This window comes from Gymnoscopelus microlampas (genome assembly GCF_963454915.1).
Source record: "Gymnoscopelus microlampas genome assembly, chromosome: 10".
Taxonomy (NCBI): Eukaryota; Metazoa; Chordata; class Actinopteri; order Myctophiformes; family Myctophidae; genus Gymnoscopelus; species Gymnoscopelus microlampas.
The window spans coordinates 19084770-19109206 of NC_139947.1; the positions used below are offsets into that span (position 1 = coordinate 19084770).

The 24437-nt window shown below is 40.4% G+C and overlaps 1 protein-coding gene across 2 annotated transcripts in view; it reads left to right on the forward strand.

Annotated features, from left to right (window-relative positions):
• The window catches only part of itchb (itchy E3 ubiquitin protein ligase b), a 37383-nt gene that overhangs the window by 5809 nt on the left and 7137 nt on the right, over positions 1-24437 (forward strand). The window contains exons 1-20 of one of the 2 annotated variants that reach the window (XM_084070420.1): positions 4207-4353; positions 5217-5358; positions 8635-8759; positions 11009-11170; positions 11425-11470; positions 13531-13709; positions 14274-14568; positions 15400-15495; positions 15879-16053; positions 16401-16467; positions 17612-17696; positions 17985-18113; positions 18900-18972; positions 19649-19720; positions 19944-20032; positions 21225-21384; positions 22004-22137; positions 22559-22699; positions 23151-23271; positions 23985-24089. In XM_084070420.1, coding sequence (XP_083926546.1) covers positions 4317-4353; positions 5217-5358; positions 8635-8759; positions 11009-11170; positions 11425-11470; positions 13531-13709; positions 14274-14568; positions 15400-15495; positions 15879-16053; positions 16401-16467; positions 17612-17696; positions 17985-18113; positions 18900-18972; positions 19649-19720; positions 19944-20032; positions 21225-21384; positions 22004-22137; positions 22559-22699; positions 23151-23271; positions 23985-24089 — 2433 coding nt within the window. In that variant the 5' untranslated portion in view covers positions 4207-4316. Of the gene's footprint in view, positions 1-4206; positions 4354-5216; positions 5359-8634; positions 8760-11008; positions 11171-11424; positions 11471-13530; positions 13710-14273; positions 14569-15399; positions 15496-15878; positions 16054-16400; positions 16468-17611; positions 17697-17984; positions 18114-18899; positions 18973-19648; positions 19721-19943; positions 20033-21224; positions 21385-22003; positions 22138-22558; positions 22700-23150; positions 23272-23984; positions 24090-24437 lie in introns of those variants that run through there. The other variant, XM_084070419.1, reaches the window with a different exon arrangement.

Below are 24437 nucleotides of genomic sequence, written 5' to 3' on the forward strand. Positions count from 1 at the left end.
TTTTTGCTCTCGCGTCGCACAAATCATATCTGCATTATGAAATTATTAACATGGGGGAAAAGCACATGGAATCATAAATATTCAAGTTCTGTTTTGGACCACATTCATATTGATTTGTATATCTGATTATCTGAAAATGTGACCACAGTTTGGAATGTTCTGGTCCTCACCATTTGTTCACCATAAAATGAGGCCAAGAGAAATGGAGAATGAATGCTGCTTTTAAATATCAAGTGTCTTGCAAGACACTTGATTTGTTTGAAGCCTTAGTCAATGCTGTGCAGGGTAATTTCTGTCCGTGCGTGTGTGTCCGTCCATCTGTGTAAAGCTAATCTCCGGCCCGATCAACGTGCAACTGTGCACGCACACTCCCTGGAGGCCAGAGCAGAACCTCTGGCCCAAATCTTTCACATCAGCCTTTTATAGTGCCACCAGGAGGACGATTTTGTTAAACACATTTTGAATTTACATTATCTCTATAGTCACGTGATCAAGACCAAGTCCAATTTTTCATATTTCATCCTGATTCCAAAAGTTTGCAGGAGTGGCCCGTTTTGAAATGCCTCAAATCATGAACGGAACGCCGTGTCCGATTGCCATGCAACTTTTCACGCAAATGCCCACTAGGCAAAAAAAGACATATTTCTACATATTTCAAATCAGCCTCATGGTGGCAGTGGCACTATAACCGGCTGATTGAACCGTAGGTCTTACAATCAAATTATTTTCCCTTGGATTCCATGGATCATTATGGAACTTTCCAAATAAGCCATGCTCATTTCCTCCTGAAACGTTTCCCGCCATGTTGTGTTTTCTTTGCAAAACTTTGCTACTACCGGTTTTGTTACTACTCCTCGCACGCAAATTGGTATACATTATCTCTGTAGTCTTGTGTTCAAGATGTAATGTATATGTCACATTCTTATATTCCATTCCGATTGCCTATGATTGGCTTCCAACGTTGGTGGGGGTATGTTTTGCACATATTTTTGAAATCCCCTCATGGTTGCACTGCAACAGCCCTCTTCACATTTTGGCCTATAACTCTTGAACTGTAGGTTGTACAATCAACATATTTTTTCCCTGGATTCCTTGGATTCTTTGTGCCAGATTACATTTTCTGCCATGGTGCGTTTTCTTCAAAACACGCTTTTTGCTACTACTCTTACAGATTTTATCCAAACATACACACGGTACACATTATCTCTGAGGTCATGTAATCAAGATGTACAAGTTAGATTTTTCAGATCCCATCCCAAATGACCAAAGTTTGCGGGTCCTGGATAGGCACCCGTCCTGGCGGAGACCTGTGCTCTGAGGAGAACACTTTTATAGTTTATCATTGCAATCTAAAGAAGCTTCAATGTGTATAATCCTACCAAAATTCTTTGTACTGTCACTGTGGACCATCCATTATTCACTAAGCCTTTTGCACCTAGTGTTAGACACGATTTGTGGCCAGAAACATTTGTGTTATATACATACTGGTATTTATTTAATGGAGTGTCTTGCAAATAACGGGTGGGGATAAGTGTGGTTGATTATGCACTGTGCTGGATTTTACTAAGGTTCCCACAATTTATGAGGGTAATGTTTGCAATCATTGAAAAATATCTGTCTCTACAGATTATTGGGGATATACTGTAGCAGTATTTGTACAAAGTTTCCCCACTCCCAATGAAGAAATCTTATACACTAAACATGGTTTTAAATAAAAGGTTTGTCAAATGCCCATAGACTTATTAAGACAATGAGAAAATCGCATTTGATCAACACAGCAGTAGCAAGGTCACTCACATAGCTCAACATAGGGCACTTGAGCTTGTAGTGGTCAGCAAAGGCCATATCAGCCCTCTGGTTATTTGGCTTGTCAGTTGTCACAGTTCCTTCTTTATTATTTATATATATATATATCTCTTAGAGGGTGCGTTAGTCCGGTAATTGCCAGTTTTGACCGTTTTTTTATAGCCAAGACTGAAAAATAAAATTCCCTTCAGACATCCTGACCGATTAAAAAAAAAACACGGTCATTTATGTCTGCAAATCAGACACATTTCAAATCCTCTGCGCCTCACTCACTCACTCTCTCACACACACACACACACACACACACACACACACACACACACACACACACACACACACACACACACACACACACACACATGCCCCGGGAATTTTAATTAATACACAAAGTTGTCTTACCTCAAATCAAGAACAATGCACACGCATTTCATTGAAGATGAAGCAGAGACAACAGCTGTCTATTTCAGCATCAGGTCTCTAATTAGCGTGGTTAAACCAGGAAGATGGAATGCACACAGGGTCCCAACCAGTGGTGTGTTCATTACCACTTGAATTTAACATATAATTATGTCACCATACGACCATATATCGTGAGTAGCCTATATTTTTGATTAATTGCTGGCCAGATGAATCAATCAACCTTATGAAAGATTTGCTTAGACCCGACTTTCAGACTATTGCTCATTGAAGAACATGTTTTACTATGAAACTAATGATGCAACACCTTGTTGAAGAAACAAACAATAAAGCACGCACATCCACTCACTAAAAACCAGGTGCTGAGGTCAGAATCCAAAAAGAATAAAGTCTGCACACTGGGTCATGCTCCAAAGCTTAAAAATGTATTGGTTCCATTCCATTTTACACCACCATTGGACGTGATGTTTCGAGCCTACCGGCTTGTTGAGAAATCAATACGCACGCCACGGACACAACCTGCGCGATTCTAGCCTAGATAATTCATCCCCTTATGCAAGATGAAGCTGTAATTATTTTCTATATCCTACTCCTTTACATTCAAATCGTTTTCAGTCCCAAATATAATGCTTTAAGTGTTATTATTGGCTACGTTTACGCACCTGCTTGTCATTCATGCATTAAAATGATTACGTCCGTTATTTTTATCAGATGTCCGATAAATTTAAATCATTCCCGACACGGCGACCGGCCGTTTAAAATCCTAGCACGACCTCTGATATATATATCAGCATCAAAAAACATGAGTGTACCTACAATAAATACAATTTGGTTACAAACAACCAATGATTGTGTGTCAGTCATGGCTCATAGCAAAGTAACATTGTATAAAAGAGAAGAGAAGAGGCTTATCTCTACTCAGCCAGATTTGTAAATGTTCTCAGACTGAGAGTTAAGTTTCTTGCTATATCCAAGTTGTTCTACCATGAAGCACCATTGTGTGGAAAAGATCCATTACCAACAACAAGACATACAATATTGATTGCGTGTGTCCCCGACATGAGTGAAAAACTGTGTTAAAGAAATACCATGAATAATCTAATGAACATGGTCAGGCTGGACAGACTAACCCTAACTTCTACTGGAAGCCAGTTGAGTTCTTTAAATTGGCTCCTTCCTACCTATTTGTAACCAATCAATCAATTGGTAATAATTAATCTGTATTCCGTGCAGTCTGCAGCTTGACTTTGAGGATTTTGGTTTAACTCTCAAACCAGGAAATGCTGGCAAAATCAAAGTGACATAAAAGTTGGCTAAAACAAACATTGAATCACTGTCTATTGATTAATCTAGAGCAGGGGTTTTCAAAGATCCTGACAGTGTGCCAGGCAACCAGTCCCCCATTGACATTTCTATTAATTCTATTCTATTTGCTAGTAAGGACTGCTAGTCCTTAGTAATAAGTCTATTGCTTATATGTAAAGAATAAATGTGCTAAAATCTGTATTTAAATGGGATATGCTAAATGCGTAACAATTAATACCACTACTTTTGAGTCCTGTTTCATCTTTCATCATGTTTGAAAGATCTACAGTACGTGTCCCAGCCAATTTGTAAGAGAATGAAAGGGAGAGGGAGAGAGAGAGAGAGAGACTATTTTGGTCACACATGCTCCCTAAATGTAATCTGTGTGATCTCGAAATATAATTTGGAGCATTTGTGAGTGCAAATTTGTTTGTTGTATTTTTTTTCTCGAAAATTCATCGTTAGTAGTATGTGCCCTTGTGAGCTGACAGTAGGTGTTCTGTCTGTATGTATAAAGATAGTTTGAATTCTTAGAACCTATTTTCAGAAACAAGACGGAGACGAGCATTGTGAATGAGAGGTGGGGCTGCTTCATGTGAGCGTGTCACAGTGTGTGTCACAGTGTGTGTGACACCTGTGTGTCACTGACGCATCAGAACGAACGGCTGGTATCGACAGTGTAGCACACCGTTTCCCAAACAGTGGTAGCAAATAGTATTGGCCAGCCAGAATAGAGTATTGAAATGGTTTAAAATATTCAATATGTAGCCTATTGAAAATGTCTGTTGATGACAACAAATGGATTGATTTATGCTCACATCAGAAGTGAGTATATTACATATATTTTGGTGGGTGCTCCTACATTTTAGCTGTGGCTCCTAACTTTCTGAATTAGTGAGCACCAGTGCTACCAAATAAAAAATAGATACATTTTCTAGCCCTGCAGCTGATACTTAAAGTAAACGTTTGCTACGCAGCAGGTTTTGCCACTGTCAAGTTTAAGTTTACACGTGCACAACGACTGACATTATATCTATAAAAATATTATTATAGACGTTTTTTTGTTTACCACTAAACCACTAAAGCCCTATTCAAACATTTTCAAGAATAGCTGGTCTACCAGCTTACCATGTGTCACAATGCCCAGAATAGAAGTAGTTAAAAAAATCATCAAAACATAGTATAAATAAATGAAAATAATGGCCGATGTATCGGTGCTTCTCAAACTTTTTCAAGTCCAGGACCCCCAAATTGATATGTATTTGGCCGCAGACCCCCCATCTGAAAAGAGTTTGTGCCAGGGACCCTAGAAGCAGAGATTTGTGTAAAATGTTTGCATTTTTTTTATATATTCAAAGATTTGCACAGTGACACGCTATGAGCTTGTATATCTGATATTTTTTAATAACCAAAGTGTAAAAATGATTGTGATGCCATATTAGCACATTTTGCTGGGGACACCCTGGTCCCCCACAAGGACCCCTGGGGTTCCCCGGACCCCACTTTGAGAACCAATGCAATATTTAAGCCAAACTGATATATTGGTCAGGCTCTAATTGTTGTACCACTTTGAAGTCGCATACAGTAGATGCTTTACTTAGTGCAGCTCCCTGTTTATTCTTGACTCTCTCTCTCTCACTTGCTCAGTCCTACCTTCTCCTCACTCTGTTTTCATTGTGTTTTTTTAGTGCTATCAGCAAAACTGAAAGAAAACAAGAAGAACTGGTTTGGTCCCAGCCCCTATGTGGAAGTGACAGTCGACGGCCAGTCCAAGAAGACAGAGAAATGCAACAACACGCACAGTCCCAAGTGGAAGCAACCTTTCACTGTGTAAGTCCACAGTGACCTGTTCGCTGTTCATCCATGCAGAAATACAACCAGACAGTCACTTATGTCAGAGTTAACCACATGAACCCTGGTGTCCCTATTCTGGGTAGGTCATAGTAGGTGAACATCTCTACAAGTGAGGCGTTGTGACCTTGTAGATCGGCTATTTCAAGAGGTATAATATAAGAATATATATTTTGCACAGTTGTCGGCCAAAGTCATGCTGTACAAAATCTAATAATAAAACTGGCACTTTAACTCGTACAGTTCTCACACAACGCAACACACACACACACACACACACACACACACACACACACACACACACACACACACACACACACACACACACACACACACACACACACACACACACACACACACACACACACAGACAGAGAGCTAGTAAGTGAGAAGTTTAATTTTACCGACTTTGTAATGCGCGAGGCACACTGCTGGCTTTAATTGGCCACAGGTGTAAGGTTAATCGCGGACTTAGCCTATTTCAGTTTGTCTCGTTATTAAGAAATCAACTCTTTCAGCACGTGTGTTTGGTTGTAAGATGCCGTTTGAGATGCATTATATGCATTCATTACATACCACACTGTCTGTAGGCTATTCCTCCGCCCCACTCCTGTTCTGTTGAATCCCAGCTTCCGCGTCATTCCGCGTCATATTAACTGGTGGGTTTGTGCCATTTGAACGGCACCATTTAGATTAGGGATGTCCGATATTATCGGCCTCCCGATATTATCGGCCGATATTAGCATAAAAATTGATATCGGGAAAATATCGGTATCGGTTTTTGAAAAAAAAAAAAAATTTTTTTTTTTTTTTTTTTTTTTTTTTGCTTTATAAATAAGTTACAGGAGTTCTTACTGTATATGGTGTGTGTGATATGAAATTTGAGCTTACCCTAATCACAATAATCCCCGCATATATCGGTATCGGTTGATATCGGTATCGGTAATTAAGAGTTGGACAATATCGGTATATCGGTTATCGGTAAAAAAGCCAATATCGGACAACCCTAATTTAGATGCTGGGTGCGATTTCACTGGCGCTCCTGGAGCAACTAGTTGTGCTATCTTCAAGTTCTGTGGTCCAAGACATCCACCACTTCAGTTTCTACAGTGAGTGCTGCACTGCTGGTCAAAATATTCTCCTCTTGATCCACACTTATATACGCATCACCGATACGCTTAGCCAACACTGACAAGTTAACGTAATAATACAGGAAAGCAGAACTTTCAAACTTTTAAAATCCCATTTCTATGATATCATGGTAAAGTTATTTCCATTCATAGAAGTATTTAGATAGTAGCCTATTATGTTTTCATATACTTTTATATTTTATATTTCTGTCCACTTTTTTCTTTTTTGGGGAGATTTCTCTGTGTCCCACCAGAGGGGGCCTCGCGTACCACCCGTGGTACTCGTACCACAGGTTGAGAACCACTGCTCACTGTAAAAATTTGATGAATTTAAAAACAAAGCTTGTAGATCAGATTTCTCTTTTGGGTCTCGAGCTAAAACGTTTGGGAACCACTGCTCTAGATGAACCTTGATGTTCTTCTGTCTGTATGTCCACTTTTATTTTAACCTGTCCACAAACTCCCTGTGTGCACAGAGTGCCTTCTTAATATAGAGTCCATCTCGGATTTCACTGACCCCCTGGCGGGTGTGGAGTTATTATACAACAAGAGTTTACCATGGGATCGTAAACGGACCCATGTGTCTTTTCCTGGAGACACTGGGGTTGATAGCTAGACAACAGTCACAGGGTTATGATATGAATGCTCACTTGTCCCTGAATAGCTTTTGAACTTTATTGTGCATGGTTTGTTAGTGCAGACTATAGAGCAGGAACAACGCTTATAGGTGGCTCACGGAACACTGGCTCATTCACCACAAAGTTGACCAGACACATTCATCCTGACTCGGCTGGTTACCTGCTGAAGTGTCTGATGTAATACGTGCAAAGGTGACGCTTAATGAAGAGAGCGGATGTTCAAGCTCGAGACGCATTGTTAGCTTGGCTAAAACTTTAAATATCCCAGCATTTTTCTTGTGGCTGATGATTATTTCTTAACCATTTAAGCCCTGTTGATCCGGGGTCCTCTAGGGCAGGGGTTCTCAAACTTTTTGATACCACAACCCCATATTATGAGGGATCTTTTTGCCAACGGCACCCTCCCGCGACCCCACTTTGGGTCGCTACCCATAGTTTGTGAACCACTGGTCAAGGGCTCCATCCTTGGACCACTTGTTTTTTTTACCTCTACACTAAATCCTTTTTCTGAGTCTGCTGCCTAATAGCGTACTGCCATCCTCTGCACCATAAACAGTAAAGCCAACACACAAAGGCTGCATCGCAGCAGTAGCTACAATGAAGGACAAAAGCCAACCAAGACGTCATCTTCAGATGTACTCATATCACAGCTCAAAGTTTACAACATGTCACAAAATGACCTAACTCATCAATTCATTGTAATGAGCAGAAATTGAGCACTCATGGAGAGAATGTTTTTGGAACAAAGTGACGCATCGACTTGGTGAAACATTGCAGGCAAGTTTACTTCCTAAAGCTGATTATGTTGGCTGCAAAGGTTGAACGAGATGCAAAGCCCAAAACATGCTCATGCCTGCCTTGTTGGTTTATAATCAGTATTATCAAAGTAATCGCACTGACGTGTTGGAAAGAAGCGCTGCGCTACAGTAACAAGGTGTAGTGATCACACACGCATGTATCTGCAAACATGTGATGTGTATTACATTATTGACCAATAAATTTGGCTGGAGAATTGGAATCTTGCCAGTGACCGGCAAGATTCCAATTCTCCAGCCAAATTGATTGGTCAATAATAAACGGAAACCCTGGCTAGGGTTCAAGTGGTTAATTGCCTCCATTTCATTTTGTGTCTTTGAGCCAGTTCATCTAAGAGCTCTTCAAACTCATCATGTGTTGCTATGCGATGCATTGTGACTTTGTAGAAGTGCTATTATTGAATTATAAATGTGAACTTATGCCCAAAATATGGACGCCAGGTTGAAAGTGGTTAATTACACATTGCTCAGAAAATTGGCAACCAGAATGCTGTTTTAAAGTTGTAAAACATGGTTACAATTTACTCATTAGAGTTGAATTGAACTTTGCTGAAGCCAAAGTCACTCTTCATTCTAAAGTTTGACATCTGAATCTTTTTTTGTTGTCCATCTCACACACACACACACACACACACACACACACACACACACACCGGATCGTCACACACACAGGATCGTCACTCCATTCAGCAAGCTGGTGTTTCGTGTGTGGAGTCACCAGACTCTGAAGTCAGATGTGTTGCTGGGTGTGGCCACGCTCGACGTCAGCGACACTCTGAAGTCCAATGACATGAAAAGTGAGTATAGAAGCCTATACAGCACACACGTGATTTTAATGCAGCATGTTGAACCAGTCTGTTGTTGTTTAGCACTTGGTTATCTCATGTCTGCTGATTAATGCCATGTTTTCTGTATTACCAGTTTGTTGTTCAATAAAGGGAAAATACGGAACAGCTGGGTCCCTAGGACAAAGGCCCACTGTGTGTGTGTGTGTGTGTGTGTGTGTGTGTGTGTGTGTGTGTGTGTGTGTGTGTGTGTGTCAGTTGCTTATTGGATTATGCACACCATTGCTTACATGAAAGCCTACGCTGGCTTTCTCCATGCTTGGTGTGATGTATCTCGGATATAGACATACACTATATACATTTATTTTATATATATATATATATAGAGAGAGAGAGAGAGAGAGAGAGAGAGAAAACATGAAATATAACATGAAGTGTATTATTTTTATTGCCTATGTAAGCCCAGGCCACATTGCAATGTGGGGCTATATGTTTTTTATACCTCCTTCAGCAATAGCTGTGGCGGGCGCACAGCAGCGTCTCCAAGGATCCTCAAAAGGGGGTTATTGCCCAATAATAGGCTATTATTGGGCATACTTTTGACCCCCTTTTGATAAAAATAAAGGCAGGAGGATAATAATAATAATAATAGTAATGGGTCATTACTATGGCACTAAAACAATGGAGAAAAAAAACTAGTGGTTATACTAGTCGGTTATATTAAGCCCTAGAACACAATGCCTCAAAAACGCCTTGGGAATGTCAAATTTTGCACAAATGATCACATGGACTCAAGGTTGAACTGATAAGATTTTGTTGGTCGAGGGCCAAGGTCACTGTGATTTAAGTTTGTTGATAGTAGGGGGTCCCATTGTAAAGGATTCTGTTGCTCTTTTCTGTCTGTATCTATCACCATCTCCACTATTCATATTGTCCCTTTGGTTGTCTTCTTATTGCTGTTCACCATATACTGTGCAGGTACATGGTCTAGAGAGCAACTTGATTGCCGTTTGTGTTTTTAAAACACAAACAGCCCTACTACGCCCTACTAGATCATACTACAGCGTTGTCACAGAAGAGCATCAAATCTGCAAGCTCGAAACGCAAATCGTTTTCATCTTTGTAGATATGCTAATTTTGAATGTGGATCCTGAAAAGTAACAGTTTTGGACATATGAGGTTTCCACCCGGCAGAGACAATATACTGTACTGTGACTCCAGAGGTTCCTAATTTGGGCTATTTGTAGGGTGGTGTTTGAGTTGTTTTTACATGTGTGCACAGACTGCACACTGCAGCAGACATTTCTTCGTTGTGCAGACATTTTAGCATTGTGGGATCTCATGTCCTTAACCCATTCAATCCGTGAATGCATCTCTGTCATTTTAGATTTCTTTGGCTATTCAAAAATAGCAGATAATATACAAGCTCATAGCGCGGCACCGAGTGCCGCGCTATGAGCTTGTAGATCTGCTATTTTTGAAAAGAAAACGTGAAAATGTGTGCAAATCTTTGAATATATATTTTTAAGCGAACATTTGTAACTAAAATCTTTGCTTCTGGGGCTCCTAGAACGAAATATTTTGAGATGGGGGTCTGCGGCCAAATACATATCATTTTGGGGGTCCTTCTGCATGAAAAAGTTTGAGAATTAAAAAAAATAAATTATGTTGCTATATTATAGCAACATACGTTTTTTTTTTTTTAATGGTTAGGATTTATAAGACATTTGTAGAATAAATATTCAAAGATTTGCAAAAAATTAAAAAAAGAAAATAGCCAAAGAAATGTAGAATGACACAGATGCGTTCCCGGATTGAATGGGTTAATACTGTTTGCGCACACTGCACATGCTAATATAAATGACGGGGCTTGTTGAAAAGAAAAATGCTCATGCTCCCATTTGGCAGCCAACAAGTTCTACTTGGCCCCATCTTGGATCTCAACCTTCCATCGTCGGTGCGTTCGATTGATTGATGATACTGTGGCAGATTAAAAGCCTTGACTCGCATTTACATGTTGTGTAACTCAATTCCGTCACTTAGTAGCTGTAGGTGGTCTGGCTTCAATTTTTTAAATGGCTGTATGTTGTCTTTCTTAAAGCAAAACTTTGGACAATTAAATCCTTTTTTTCTCTTTTACCGACAAATCATCGGTATGGAAAAATCTATATCAAACAAGCCTGCTGTGTCGCCCATGCTTCCAGGAGTTGACAATGTTGTTAACATTATTAATTGTCATTGCTTGGTCCTTGTCGACACAGTCTCAGAGGTGGTGCAGACCTTACAGCTGAGTGGAGCTGTAAATGCAGCTGTAGCTGCAAGCCACGGGTTCCAGGCAGACATCATAGGAGACCTGTCTGTGTGCCTGGATGGCATGACCGTTGACCCGGACATGTTCGCCTCCGCTGTGGCCAATCATCAGAGTAAGTCCATTTAAAAAAAAATAGATTTGACCCAAAGACCAAGGAGATATGATTTTTCGAGGATCCACTCCCATCCACTTCCTTGTTAACTTAAAACTTAAAAATTCTGTATCTCGGCTCCTGAGTACTTTTATTTTTTCATTGAAAAAGTCTGGCAGTCTACTGTAGAAAATAAATAATTCTGGCAGCCAATGTGTTAAGATGTGAATTCACTCTACTGCTTAATTAATTAATTCTGTCATTTTGTGTCTCAGGTACATCAAACGGGGAATCAGAACATAACGGGGATAATGGTATAAGGTACGGTACCGATTCCATTCATATAGAGGTTTGTCCAAATTCCGCCTGCAGTTTGCTGTTGTTTTGCAGTTGTTGCTATTTTTTTAAAGCTTGTTTCTTTTTTTACACAGATAATGTATAATATATTGTTACAATATTCAATGAAAATAACTGAATTAAAACTGAAATGTGTTGTGTTTTCAGTTCAGAATAATTGACTTTCATTGAGGGACCCTGAAAAGTTTTGAGAACTTATGAATGCAGAATGTTATTTTATTTTCACAACAAACTTTAAAATTACAAACGTGATTGAATGAATCACTCGCAGACAATTAAGAGCAACTCCTTACTGTATAAACAATGTTTACACAGACCTGAGGCCGATAAACAATGTTTATACAGTCAGTTATTCCCTCTTCATCGCCCACAATAAAATTGTTTACATACTCTTTCTCCTGGAGAAGGATGAGTAGAAATGGTCTTGAGTGAACACAGGCAGAGACATGCAGATGTCAACTCGTTCATTATGCTGCCTGTGACCTTTGTTGATGGTGATTGAGAAAGCCAGCATGACACAATATTACTCTGCTACCATCTGCGTCTAAAGGTCCTGCATGGCTGGCAGCTCAGTCCTGCTGATGTGCTGTGCTGTTAACACCCACTTTAGAGCCTTCGATTGCGGTCGGAGTGGAGCATCTTCCTTGCCAAGCAATGAGCCATTGTCTAGTCACCTTAACCCATGAAGACCTGAGGCCGATTCTTAAAAACACCATCTATACTAACCTAAACCTAATCCAACATTTTTCAGAAAATCTTCTATTTTTGATTCAATTCCTTTTAAAAAGAAAACATGTTGCTATATGTCGTCGTTGTACGCTTGTAGATCTGCTATTTTCACTGCTTTTGTGCGACACCCTTGTATGACAAAGTAGGGCTTTAATTTAAAAAAAAAGCATACAGATTTGAAACTTGGAGTTACAAGGTTTCTGCCCGACAGTGACAATATAATCACAGATGCTTTCCCGGATTGAAAGGTGTAACAACCTATATATTAGAGATGCGCGGATGGGTTTTTTTGTCACCCGAATCCGCGTTAACAAATTCATTATCCATCCGCCATCCACCCGCGGTAATTATATCATCCTATTTATAGATCCGCACCAACCGCACCAAATAATTGTTATTTTCCTGTCGTTAGTTTTCTTATAAACAATGTCACTCACCACTGTCGCGATGTAGTGACTGTATACAATCCACAACCATGGTAACAACAAGCGCACGTCTTCATTGAGTTACTTTCGCTTTCAACCACTTTGTTGCCATGTCGGCTTTTTAATAGGCGACTTTTGGGCTTGTTTGGCACATAGACTGTAAAGGTTTGGCACTTGTTTTGGGCTTGTTTTCATATACCTGGCTGATTATTTCTCTCGCAACCTGGCAACACCGCCTGGCTGCAAAGCAACATGTAGTGAGCGGCTATTTTGTGCCTGGTGTAAAATGACGTAATATTAAAATACTACAAACGCAGTTAACGCACACACGGTGAAATGTAGTGCTTTTTAAAACCTATTATAGGCCTATAGATTGATATCATTAATTTAATTCCCGCATTATTTCACCCGCGGTTTATCCAATATTAATTAATAATTATATTTGATTGACCCAAATCCACCCAAACTGCGGTTAACTGCGGCAACCGCGGCTAAAACCGCATTCCGCGCATCTCTACTGTATCTACTAGATGGGGGCATAGGCTCATCGATCTAGTGTCCAAGATCTTGATCAATAATGGATTGATTGGCTTAGGAATGCAAAAAAACAAAAAAATGAATTCAAGGCTTCATGGGGTGTGTAATTTATAGAAAATAAGGATTTTTTTGGGGTGAACTACTCCTTTTAACATGCAAATAAAAATCCAACTTTGCATGTTGGTTTTTGCAGTACTGAAAAGAAGCGGTGGAAGAGGTACTCGTGCAATAAATTTAGCAATACCACAATGTAGAAATACTCAGTTACAAGCAAGTCCTGCATTCAAAATGTTAATGGATGATGAATTGCTTTTCTCTTGCACTTGTCTCTAGACGGAGTCGAGACAGCTCGCCAGCGCTAGACGGAGATGTCCATCCATCCCCGGGCAGTCGGAGGGCTGTGAACGGCACAGGCTCTCCATCCGTGTCTTTGGGTGGCTCCCGGCCGCTGCGACCTCCCAGGCCCTCAAGACCTCCACCCCCAACCCCACGCAGACCCACGTCTTCACCAGGTCAGAAGGAGGAACAATGACGCCATTCACACACAGTGAATCGCCTCGCATATTATACATATATAATACATTTATACATGTATTTTATACATGTCAAAAAATACATTTATTTTTATAATATTCAATTGATTAGTCTGTTTAACCAATTGAACCTTAGCATCCCCATTCTGGGCATATCATAATAGGCTAACATTCTGCTAAGATTTGGCAAAAATAGAAGAGCTTGTAGATTGGACATTTTTGGTGAAGAAATTAGGACCAGGAACTCTGGCCAACGAAGTATAATACTTAACCGTATTTTGTAATTTGTCATACAAAGGTGCAAAAATAGCCGATCTACACGCTCACAACGTGTTGATCGGCTGTTTGCTATTTTTGAAAGGTTTTTGCCTATAATGACATGCCCAAAATAGGGTTACCAGGTTGAAAAACTGTCATAGACCTATTGGACTTCATAGTCCACTTTATGCTACCGTAACAAATAAATAAATTCCAAAAATCTGTTGGATCGATTAAATCAATTAGGTTGATTAACTGTTGAACTGTCTGACACCTTTCCCGCAGCATCCTCCAATGGTTCTGCTCAAGCTGAAGGCAGTGACGGACACTCAGGCTCTGATACACCGGTGCGGACACCAGCCCCTGCATCCACAGTGGCCCCGGAGCCCAGCCCCTCCACAACCTCAGAGAACACTTCCTCCTCAGCATCTGGCACCGCAGCAGGCAGACAGCAAGCTAGTAGCGTCACTGCGGGCGTTCCTGTGGGTCCTCCTGCGGGTGCTCCTGCCGGCGCTCCTCCCGGCGCTCCTCCCGGCGCTCCTAGGGTGCCCGCAGTGAACACAGGACCCCTGCCTCCTGGGTTGGTTCCACTGACTATATAGAAACTTGGATGTAATAACGCTTACTTGCATGGTTTGCTTTTATAGCTCAAAGATGGCATTCTTTATGGGCACTGCCCTGGAAGTGACATTTGGAACCAGGGCCTGCATAGTAGAACAGCTAGTCAGCAAGCGGTGCCCAAATAGAAGTGCAAATTCCTGACCACCGTTTACAGGCAAAGGCCAATACAAAGTCATTCACTCTAGGATTTTCTGTTTAGTAGTTTGGCGCATGTTCATTCAAATTAGAAGCGAATTCCGCCTCTGTAGTGAGTGACACTCAATACCAGTTGAGTTCAACAGAAACATACCTCAAGATTAGAAAGAAAGATACAGTACCTGGGCGCTACAGTAGAGACTACCCAAATATAATACTGGAGCACTCGACTGGGTCTGCACATATTTATTATTTTGCAGGGCTGACTGCAAAATGATAAATTAGTGTGGACCCAGTCGAGTGCTGAAGTGCCCAGGTATCTTCTTTCTTATTCAAATTGTCCCTGTTGAGCACCGAGAACTTCTACCCTTAACTGGCTGAAGCGCGTTGGACTTCTCTTTGTAACATTGTACTCCATAATAATTATGGAAGTGCTGAATATTGATAACATTTTAAACTAGCTGTTGTAGAAATTGAGCCAGGTTGAGCAACTACATGGCCTATTTATCGGCATAAAATGTACAGTTTGTTTGCTGCCAGAGAGGGGCACCAATTTATGGCCCTCTAGTCTCAATTGTTTTGTTCTCTCTGAATACCTGATGACTAGTTGAACACACTGTCGCATCTTACAGTGACTGTTGTGTTTGCCTTCTAGGTGGGAGCAGAGAGTAGACCAGAATGGCAGGATGTATTTTGTCGATCACGTGGAGAAGAGAACGACGTGGGAGCGCCCCGACCCGCTGCCTGCTGGGTAAAAAAAAAAAGTCTTGCTGTTTGCCTCATTTCTTTGCAGTCTATGAACCCTTTCTGCTTGACAGCCAAGTCCATCTGCCACAGTGGATTTGAGAGAAAACATATGGAATATTGAAGTTATTAGTCATAAATGTCTGTGACCTACCCCGGCTTTGCCCTGAGTGAGAGGAATGTTAAATGGACAGAGAGGGTGATAACAAGTGATATCAGCCCTAGGGCTCTTAGCTGTTAGCAATCCTCAGGCTAGTACGGCAGTAGCTGAACAACTAGCGCACCCACTAGACACTGAAGCTCACTGCTGAATGTACTTGGCGTGTCAAACATGCTGCTAATAAATTGATTGTTTTCATTTCTCTGTGTTCTTGCTTCCCCTGTCTTTAGCTGGGAGCGTCGCGTGGACCCTATGGGTCGTGTCTACTTTGTAGACCACATCACACGCACCACCACGTGGCAGCGCCCCACAGTGGAATCAGTGCGTAACTACGAGCAGTGGCAGCATCAGCGCAGCCAGCTGCAGGGCGCCATGCAACAGTTCAACCAGAGGTTCATATTTGGGGTGAGCTGATTTTTTTAAAGCACACATTTTTAACTCAAATCTTTGCTTCTGGGGATGCCTGGAACAATATATTTTGAGATTGGGGGGAGGCTAAATACATATAATTTTGTGGGTCCTTGACATTAAAAAGTTTGAGCACCACTGATATAGCAACACGTTAGGATTTAGAAGACATCTGTAGAATCGGCCTCAGGGCTTAATGGGCTTAATGTTAAATGTACAGCATGTGTCAGAATGTACTGTAAAACTCTATACGGTGTCAGTATGTCTGTGCATCAGTGTCACTAAAACTATTTCCTGTAATAATAGTGGCTGAAGTGACTGTATCTGTGTCTCTGTTGTTCCAGGATCAAGTTGCTGCTGGTGCCCAGAAGCCAGAGTTTGATCCTCTGGGAAGCCTGCCACATGGATGGGGTAAGAGTTCATTAAGTTGTTCGCATTAATTAATTCGATGAAATTGGTGATGGAATTTAAAAATAAAATCATAGAAACCAATCAATGTTAATGACAGGAGATTTACAATGGATATTTTCCAGTGCAATAGTGTATGTTCAATTAAGAGATAAGAACGGGTTCAATTGTAGGTCAAGAATTTACTCAAGTTGAAAAAGTCAGGCGGTGAACTTAAAAGGAATCCAAGGCACTCTGTTAAGCTGTATAGTTAAAAAGCCTTTATTTTGTCATGGCTTGGCATGCACAGGTTACGGTAACCTGCGTTTCACTTTTAACCTTTGCCAAGCCATTACGAAATAAATGCTTTTAACTATACAGCTGAGTGGAGTGCGTTGGATTCTTTTCAAGTTCACTGCCAGACTTTTTAACCTTGATTTTTCAGGAACTTAGGTTCCCAAACAGGCAACGGTCCTAAATATAAAGACGAGAGGGAATCCACTATAATGCCAGAAAGACTGGCAAATACACTATCTTTACAGCATATTGATTAATAGAAAATTGTCTGCATTTTGCTTTTATCCAAAGCACTTTACAATGTGCATTAAATTCACCCATTCACACACGCATTTAGGCCTACATACACAAACATGCACCCACGCACACACACACATACACAAACATGCAGGCACGCACACAGATACACAAACATGCATGCACGCACGCACACACACAGACCACACCATGCGATACACCAACCTGCGCCATCGGGGGCAAAACCAAAGTACTTGAACATAAGATGTAAGGTGTAATACACATCTTGCATCAGAATAGCATTCAATTTATTACACTGAATGGGTGAATGGGTACTCATTCCAAACCTTAAAGCCAGACCAAACCAATGCAACTAGTCGCAACTCCTTACAACAAAACAGTTTTTAATGCCAGTCCACACCAATGCAACTCCTTGCAACTGCCATTGGGGATAATGGTTGCAAGGAGTTGCAAGAAGTTTTGCAGTGGTGGGGACTGGCCTTTGGTTCCATTTGTACACTCAGAGTTATGGGGGTCCAAGATGTGTCTACAAGAAGAAAAAAAACTGTCAATCATTCTATGCTTGTAGTAGACCAGTGGTTCTCAGTTACTGACTAATGAGTGTGTTTTTCAGAGAAGAGAACTGACGCCAACGGCAGAGTATACTATGTACATCACCCCACACGGACAACGCAATGGGAGGACCCGCGCACACAGGGGTTAGTGTACACATTTTTGTGTTTTTCTCTACGCAGGTATGAGTGTCCTACTGAATGTGTAAAATACTGTGTGGTAGTTCTATTTAACCACTTTCATCCTGCCGTCCCTATGTTGGGCATGCCATTATAGGCAACAGGTTTCAAAACAATCTAAATTAAATTCATAAAAGTTCAATTTGTTTTGCCTGCTGTAGTTTTTTAACCAGAACTGGAAAACAAACTACACAACAGCCTAGGGGTTTCATCCCGTTTAACTAGTTAATACTTGTGTTCTTATCCTCCAATCAGGCTGCTGAATGACAAGCCATTGCCAGAGGGCTGGGAGATGAGGTTCACAGTAGACGGCATTCCCTACTTCGTTGACCACAACAGGAGAACCACCACTTACATCGACCCTCGCACCGGCAAATCATCACTGTATGTCCTGCATTGTCAACAGGCTTAATACTGAGCAGGAAAACTTCTCAGAGCTCCATTGAAATCACATTGGCTATAGTGCGCCGTATACTCGCTAAGATGTTAGAAATGTCACCACTGAGAAGAACTACTTGCCGCTGTGGGGCTAGAAACCTTGTATGCACAAAACCATTACTTTTCAAGAAATGGAAATACAAACCTGTGTTCCCATGGGTCCAATGTAGTTCTTTTTTAGTCACAAGCTCTTGTTAATACTTGTCATGGGTTCAATATTTATAAAACGCACGGGCAGACTTAATCACTTGTCAAGATTACATTTTTTTAAAATGGAGTTTCTGCCCAACATAGGCAGTATCATCCTCATACATGTTTTTATGTCACTCCACACCTCACAACTACTTAGCAGGGTGAGAGCAGTAGGTATGGGAACCAACAACAAAGCTAATGGTGCTGGTGCCATTTTTTTGTGGAAAAATTATATAAATAAATCCACTAACCACAAAACTTAGAAGAACTTAGTAGAATACAAGCTGTGTAAAAAGGACCTTTTTTATTTATTTATTTCTTTCTTTCTTTGTCAAGCTAATCAGTGTGCAATTTACACAGTGAAACAAGTTTATTAAAGATTGAAAATGTTTGTTGTGTAGGATACAGAATTCGAAATATAAATATATATAAATGATAATGTTTATACCCCCTTTCTCTGCCCATCATTCCATCTCTCTCTCTCTTTCTCCCAAATATTTCTCTCCCCTCATTTCCCCTCTCTCTCTCTCGCCATTCCAGTGAAAATGGGCCACAGATCACCTATGTACGCGACTTCAAAGCCAAAGTGCAGTACTTCAGATTCTGGTGCCAGGTAACACAAATAATATAAGGATTTTAAACTTTAGTCAACGTGCTTTGCCTTAAAGGGGGTGTAAGTATTTGTGTTAAATAGCTTTATATTTGCATAGTAATCATTGCTATCAGGTGTTTGTTCAGTAACAGGGTTCTCCCCATCTATCCAGCTCTTTAGTAAACATAAAATACATGTTCAGGATACCAATTTCATCCAATCAGGAGAGAGAACTCGTACAGGATACAGGATAAATAAGGGAAATTGTAAGTGATGAAACAAAAACAAAAAAGAGAAAAGACAATAGAGCACCGAAGTTTGGCGTAATTAATTACGTATCCTACCTGGGTTATTTTAATGGTTGGAGCGGAAGTGGTCTCCCTACTCCCATTGGTCAAGTGTTGCTTGTCAAAGAGCTGATCTACAAGCAAAAAAAACATCGCAACACATTGTTAGCTTGTAGATTTGTTCTTTTTGGCAAGTTACACCCTTTCGTGATGGAGTATAAATTATATAGCCCCTGTATACTTCGTCATATGAGGAATAGCTGATCAACAAGCTCACAACGCGTTGCATTACAAGCTTGTAGATATGCTATTGTCGTTATTTTCTGAAGATCTTGGCCATTTTAGCCTATAATTACATGCCCAAATGAGGGCTATCAGTGGTTAATCACTTGTGACTTCCCATTCCACAGCAACTGTCAATGCCTCAACACATCAAGATCACAGTCACCAGAAAAACTCTGTTTGAGGATTCCTTTGCACAGGTAAATGTTTTAACACCACCCTACCTCAGGGGTTCCCGATCCTTTCCATATCGAGTATCCTCAAATAGCCACTGTGGCCCCCCTATTATACTTTTTTTTTTTTTTTGCCAAAATTGATATTGTGTGGTATTGTATATTAGCAATACACCCCCCCCCCCCCCCCCCCCAATATATTTTTATTTATTCATCATTAACACTGAATACATGAATTTGTCTGTTTTAGATCATGAGCTTCAACTCCCAGGATCTCCGCAGGAGACTGTGGATCATCTTCCCTGGAGAAGAAGGCCTTGACTACGGAGGGGTGGCCAGGCAAGTCCATATTTTTTGTTGTATTCAACATACTCCTTATAATATATTAGACTGCCTTTTCATTATCGCTGCTAGGCCAGAACGGCCGGGGGTGGGGCTTATGTTTTCTGTCTGTCTGTGAGACTGCTGCACCGATTGGTGTGACACTTTGCATGCATCCTCCCAATAGACCAGGGAAGAACTTCTACCCCAAAGTTTTCAAATTGCCGTCATGGTGGTCACTATAACACAGGGGTTCTCAAACTGTCCCCACATGATTTGGGGGGGGTCTCCAAATGACAGTGAAGTGACAATTTAAGGACTTTAAAGACCTTTTTAATACCTCCAAAAGAAGAAAAGAAAAAAGACCATTACTAAGAACTATACTATGAAAACTGGTCAAACATTGGCCATATTGTCAAATACTATATGAAAGAGGCAAACATTGTGAAAATAGCCGATCGACAAGCTCACAACCCCTCGCAACGCAAGGTGTTATTTTGGGGGGGTCCCCTGTTCAAATATGATTCTTTTGGGGGGCCACGACCTGAAAAGGTCACTGCTATAATTGACGACTTCATGTTTTGTCCTATATCTCTGGTACCATATTCTGTACAATCAATTTGTTTTCAGATGGATCCCTCGGATCCACTTCCAGTGTGTTTCAGGCCTTACCTGTACATCTACTGTTCTGCTGTCCTCACAGATTAAAGTTCTCAGTCGCCACGACCGATTTCAGTCATTTGGATTCCATAGAATCCAGCATGTCTTCAATGGAAGCATGTTGCACAGTGAAAATAGGCTATAGCCTATTATTTAAAGATTGGAGCATTTGAAGTGGTCAAACTAGCAATGTTCAGAAGCATGTTCCATAAAATCTTAATAGTCTCGGATATTTCATATAAAAGCAAAGAGTAATCTGTGATTTCTTCACCTGGGTGGCAGGCACTGGCAGCATGTATAACAGAAGGAACAATGTTACTAAAACATCATCATTTTACATATTGTGTTGCGCTAGTGTGTGTGTGTGTGTGTGTGTGTGTGTGTGTGTGTGTGTGTGTGTGTGTGTGGAGGGGGGGGGGGGGCTCCTTTCAGACTGTAAGTGTTTCACAAATCACAAATCAGGACTTGGCTGTACAACATTTTCATTTGTGAGATTTTATTTTGCTTTAATCCATGTGTCCTTTATTAATGGCTCCTCTGTCTGCTTTAGGGAATGGTTCTTTCTGCTGTCCCATGAGGTGTTGAACCCCATGTATTGTCTGTTTGAGTATGCCGGGAAAGACAACTACTGTCTCCAGATTAACCCTGCCTCCTACATCAACCCCGACCACCTGAAGTACTTCAAGTTCATTGGACGCTTCATTGCCATGGTCAGTCATTTTGGCTTGTGTTCAACTTTTTGGCAGCATGGCTAGTGAGAATATTAGCACCATATAGTAATAACTTAGCTTTTGTACAGGTACAGAAGAGTTAAGCATTTTATTGTCACTGTTACATTATGTCCGAAACCGTAACCTTTCCGGAAAAGGAAATATGATAAAAAATGGAATCCAATGTAGTTATTATTTACGTAGTCACAAAGCTCTTGTTAATACTTATAAAACCCACATGCAGATTTACTGTGTAACTAACTGGAGTCATGCTGAACATGCCTGATCTCAAATAACTACTAATTGATAGTGTTCAGATTCTGCTATATTGCGTTTACCTCTCCGTAGTTAATAGTAGGAATTAGTTCTCATCTACAATACGATATAATATATATATTGATGTTATATACTGTAGGAAATTCTCATACTGATGAGGAAAGTGAGATCAGTAAAAGATGTAGTGTCTGTTTTGGTAAATTGTGTTATTAGATTTTAAGAAAATATGTGGCTGATGTTCAATATGCAAACTGAAGCCCTGTTTGTGCTATATGCTGTGTTATACTGCCCGTCTAAATCACTGGTATATTTATTCTTATGCTCTGTATGTTTGTGATCACAGGCACTGTTCCATGGAAAGTTCATTGACACAGGGTTCTCTCTGCCGTTCTACAAGCGCATCCTCAACAAGCCTCTGGCCCTCAAAGACCTGGAGTCAATAGACCCTGAGTTCTACAACTCACTCATATGGATCAGGTGTTTATTATCATAGACAAATATTAAGGAGATTAGGATGGCTTTTCAAATTATTAACTTAATCATTTGAAATATCATTTGGAAACCACTGCCAAATACAATGGCTATACTAAAATTAAGTACCGGTATGTGTTTCCCAATTTTGGGTATTATAAAAATATTTAGCTTTATCGATTAGCGCGACACTGTTTTATGAGTTTATCTTAACCATAACCTGAACCATTCTGTAATTTGATATAGAAAAGATAAGAGAGAAACAATACAGCATTTTCTAGTTTTTGTCTGAGAAATGATTGAAATAATCGTTCTCAAACGTTTGTTTCGATGATCTCATTTTGTTAAAGAAATCCCGAGAGAATGTTGTTGAGTGAATGCTAGAAGGTGAGGCACGGCCGTAGTAATAACTATGTTCTCTTTGCAGGGATAACAACATAGAGGAATGTGGTCTGGAGATGTTCTTCTCTGTAGACAAGGAGATACTGGGGGAGATCACCACCCATGAGCTGAAACCAGAAGGAGGAGATTTGCTGGTCACTGAGGAGAACAAGGAGGAGTATGTTAGGTGGGTCACAATGTCGGTAGCAATGCGCTAGCACACAGGGTCTCAGAGTGGGGGCCGGCCGGCTGCGGGCGTCAGGGGAAGCAATTGGCAATTCAAACTGCAATTCATGAGATTATTGTGCCAGTTTAACCACTTTCAACCTGGGGTCACTATTTTGTGCATGTCATCATTGTTAAATGTTTGAGCTTTGTGCGCTGTGAACTTTCTTTTTAGCCATTTTCAGTTATAATTTCACAATAGTCAGAGGCTATGGCTATTTGTGGGGCCTTGGTACGAAAATGTGTCGAGGTAAAAGAAAATTGCCTATAATGACGTGCCCAAAACAGGGACACCAAGTTGAAAGTGGTTAAAATTTGGGACACATTTCTGATACTGAGGTAACAAAAAAGTCATATAATGTCACATAAGACAGATGTATCAGCTTTAATAATGTGTGTATGTGTTTCCATAGGCTGGTAGCAGAGTGGCGTCTTTCTAGAGGAGTGGAAGAGCAGACGCAGGCTTTCTTGGAAGGCTTCAACGAGGTCCTCCCCCAACAGTATCTGCAGTATTTTGATGCCAAAGAGCTGGAGGTTTGTGTTGGACATGCCTGTATGTTCTATTCATGTTAGTTTGTTCTTCCTAAATACTGCTGCCAAGCAACTTATGCAAAGTTCATAGTTTAAATATTTACATGATATGACGTTTAAAGTGGTTACATTGATCATACCGTGACAGTATAATATTCAACTCAACTTTATTGTTGATAAAGTTTACGATTTAAACAATTACATACAGTTGCTGTCGCGTGGAAACCTTGTACTGTATGTCCAAAATGTCCCTTTTTTATTATTGTTTAAAAAACATTTTTAAATAGCCGATCTACAAGCTCACGTGAGCTTACTTGTAGATCTGCTATTTTCACTACTTTTGTGTGACACTCTTGTATGATGAAGTATTCATTTACAAATAAACATGTAAAGTGAAAATATGGAGTTACAAGGTTTCTGCCCGGCAATGATATAAAATTCAAAGTGGTTATCTTTATCATACTATGTCATATAATATTCAACTCAACTTTGGTTTCACATCTATTGAGAAATATATTATATTAGTATTGATATATTATCATGGACCCCGAAGCTCCCACAAAATGGAACAGTTAATTATTAATAACATGGCTGGTGTCAGCTGTCGGCAATTGATTGTCGAGAAATTATCATTAATACATTTAAACTCAACTAATTCAAGACCAGCATGAATCAATTGTGGGTCATTTCTGAAAGAGTATGTGCTCCTGTTGTAGGTGATGCTGTGTGGTATGCAGGAGATTGACCTTGCAGACTGGCAGAGGAGCACCATCTACAGACACTATGCACGCAGCAGCAAGCAGATCGTCTGGTTCTGGCAGGTCAGTACTTTAAAAGCTACACTTTCAAATGGGTTAATTTAACTCAGAAAGTAAAAAAAAAAACACACTCATAGTTGAATGTACACAGATCTGACTACTCGGGTAGAGCTAGATGATATGACTTTAAATTCCTACCTAGAATACCTACATACTCTACCTCATGTGCAAGATTTGGCCTTATCCAATTCAAAATCCTTCACAGACTTCATCTCTTTAAATGAAAACTTGCTGTAATATATCCTAATGTGGAAGACAAGTGGAATTAATGTGACCAATTGAGACTAAGCTTTCTCTCTTTAATAATAATAATAATAATAACTTGGATTTATATACTGTAGCGCCTTTCAG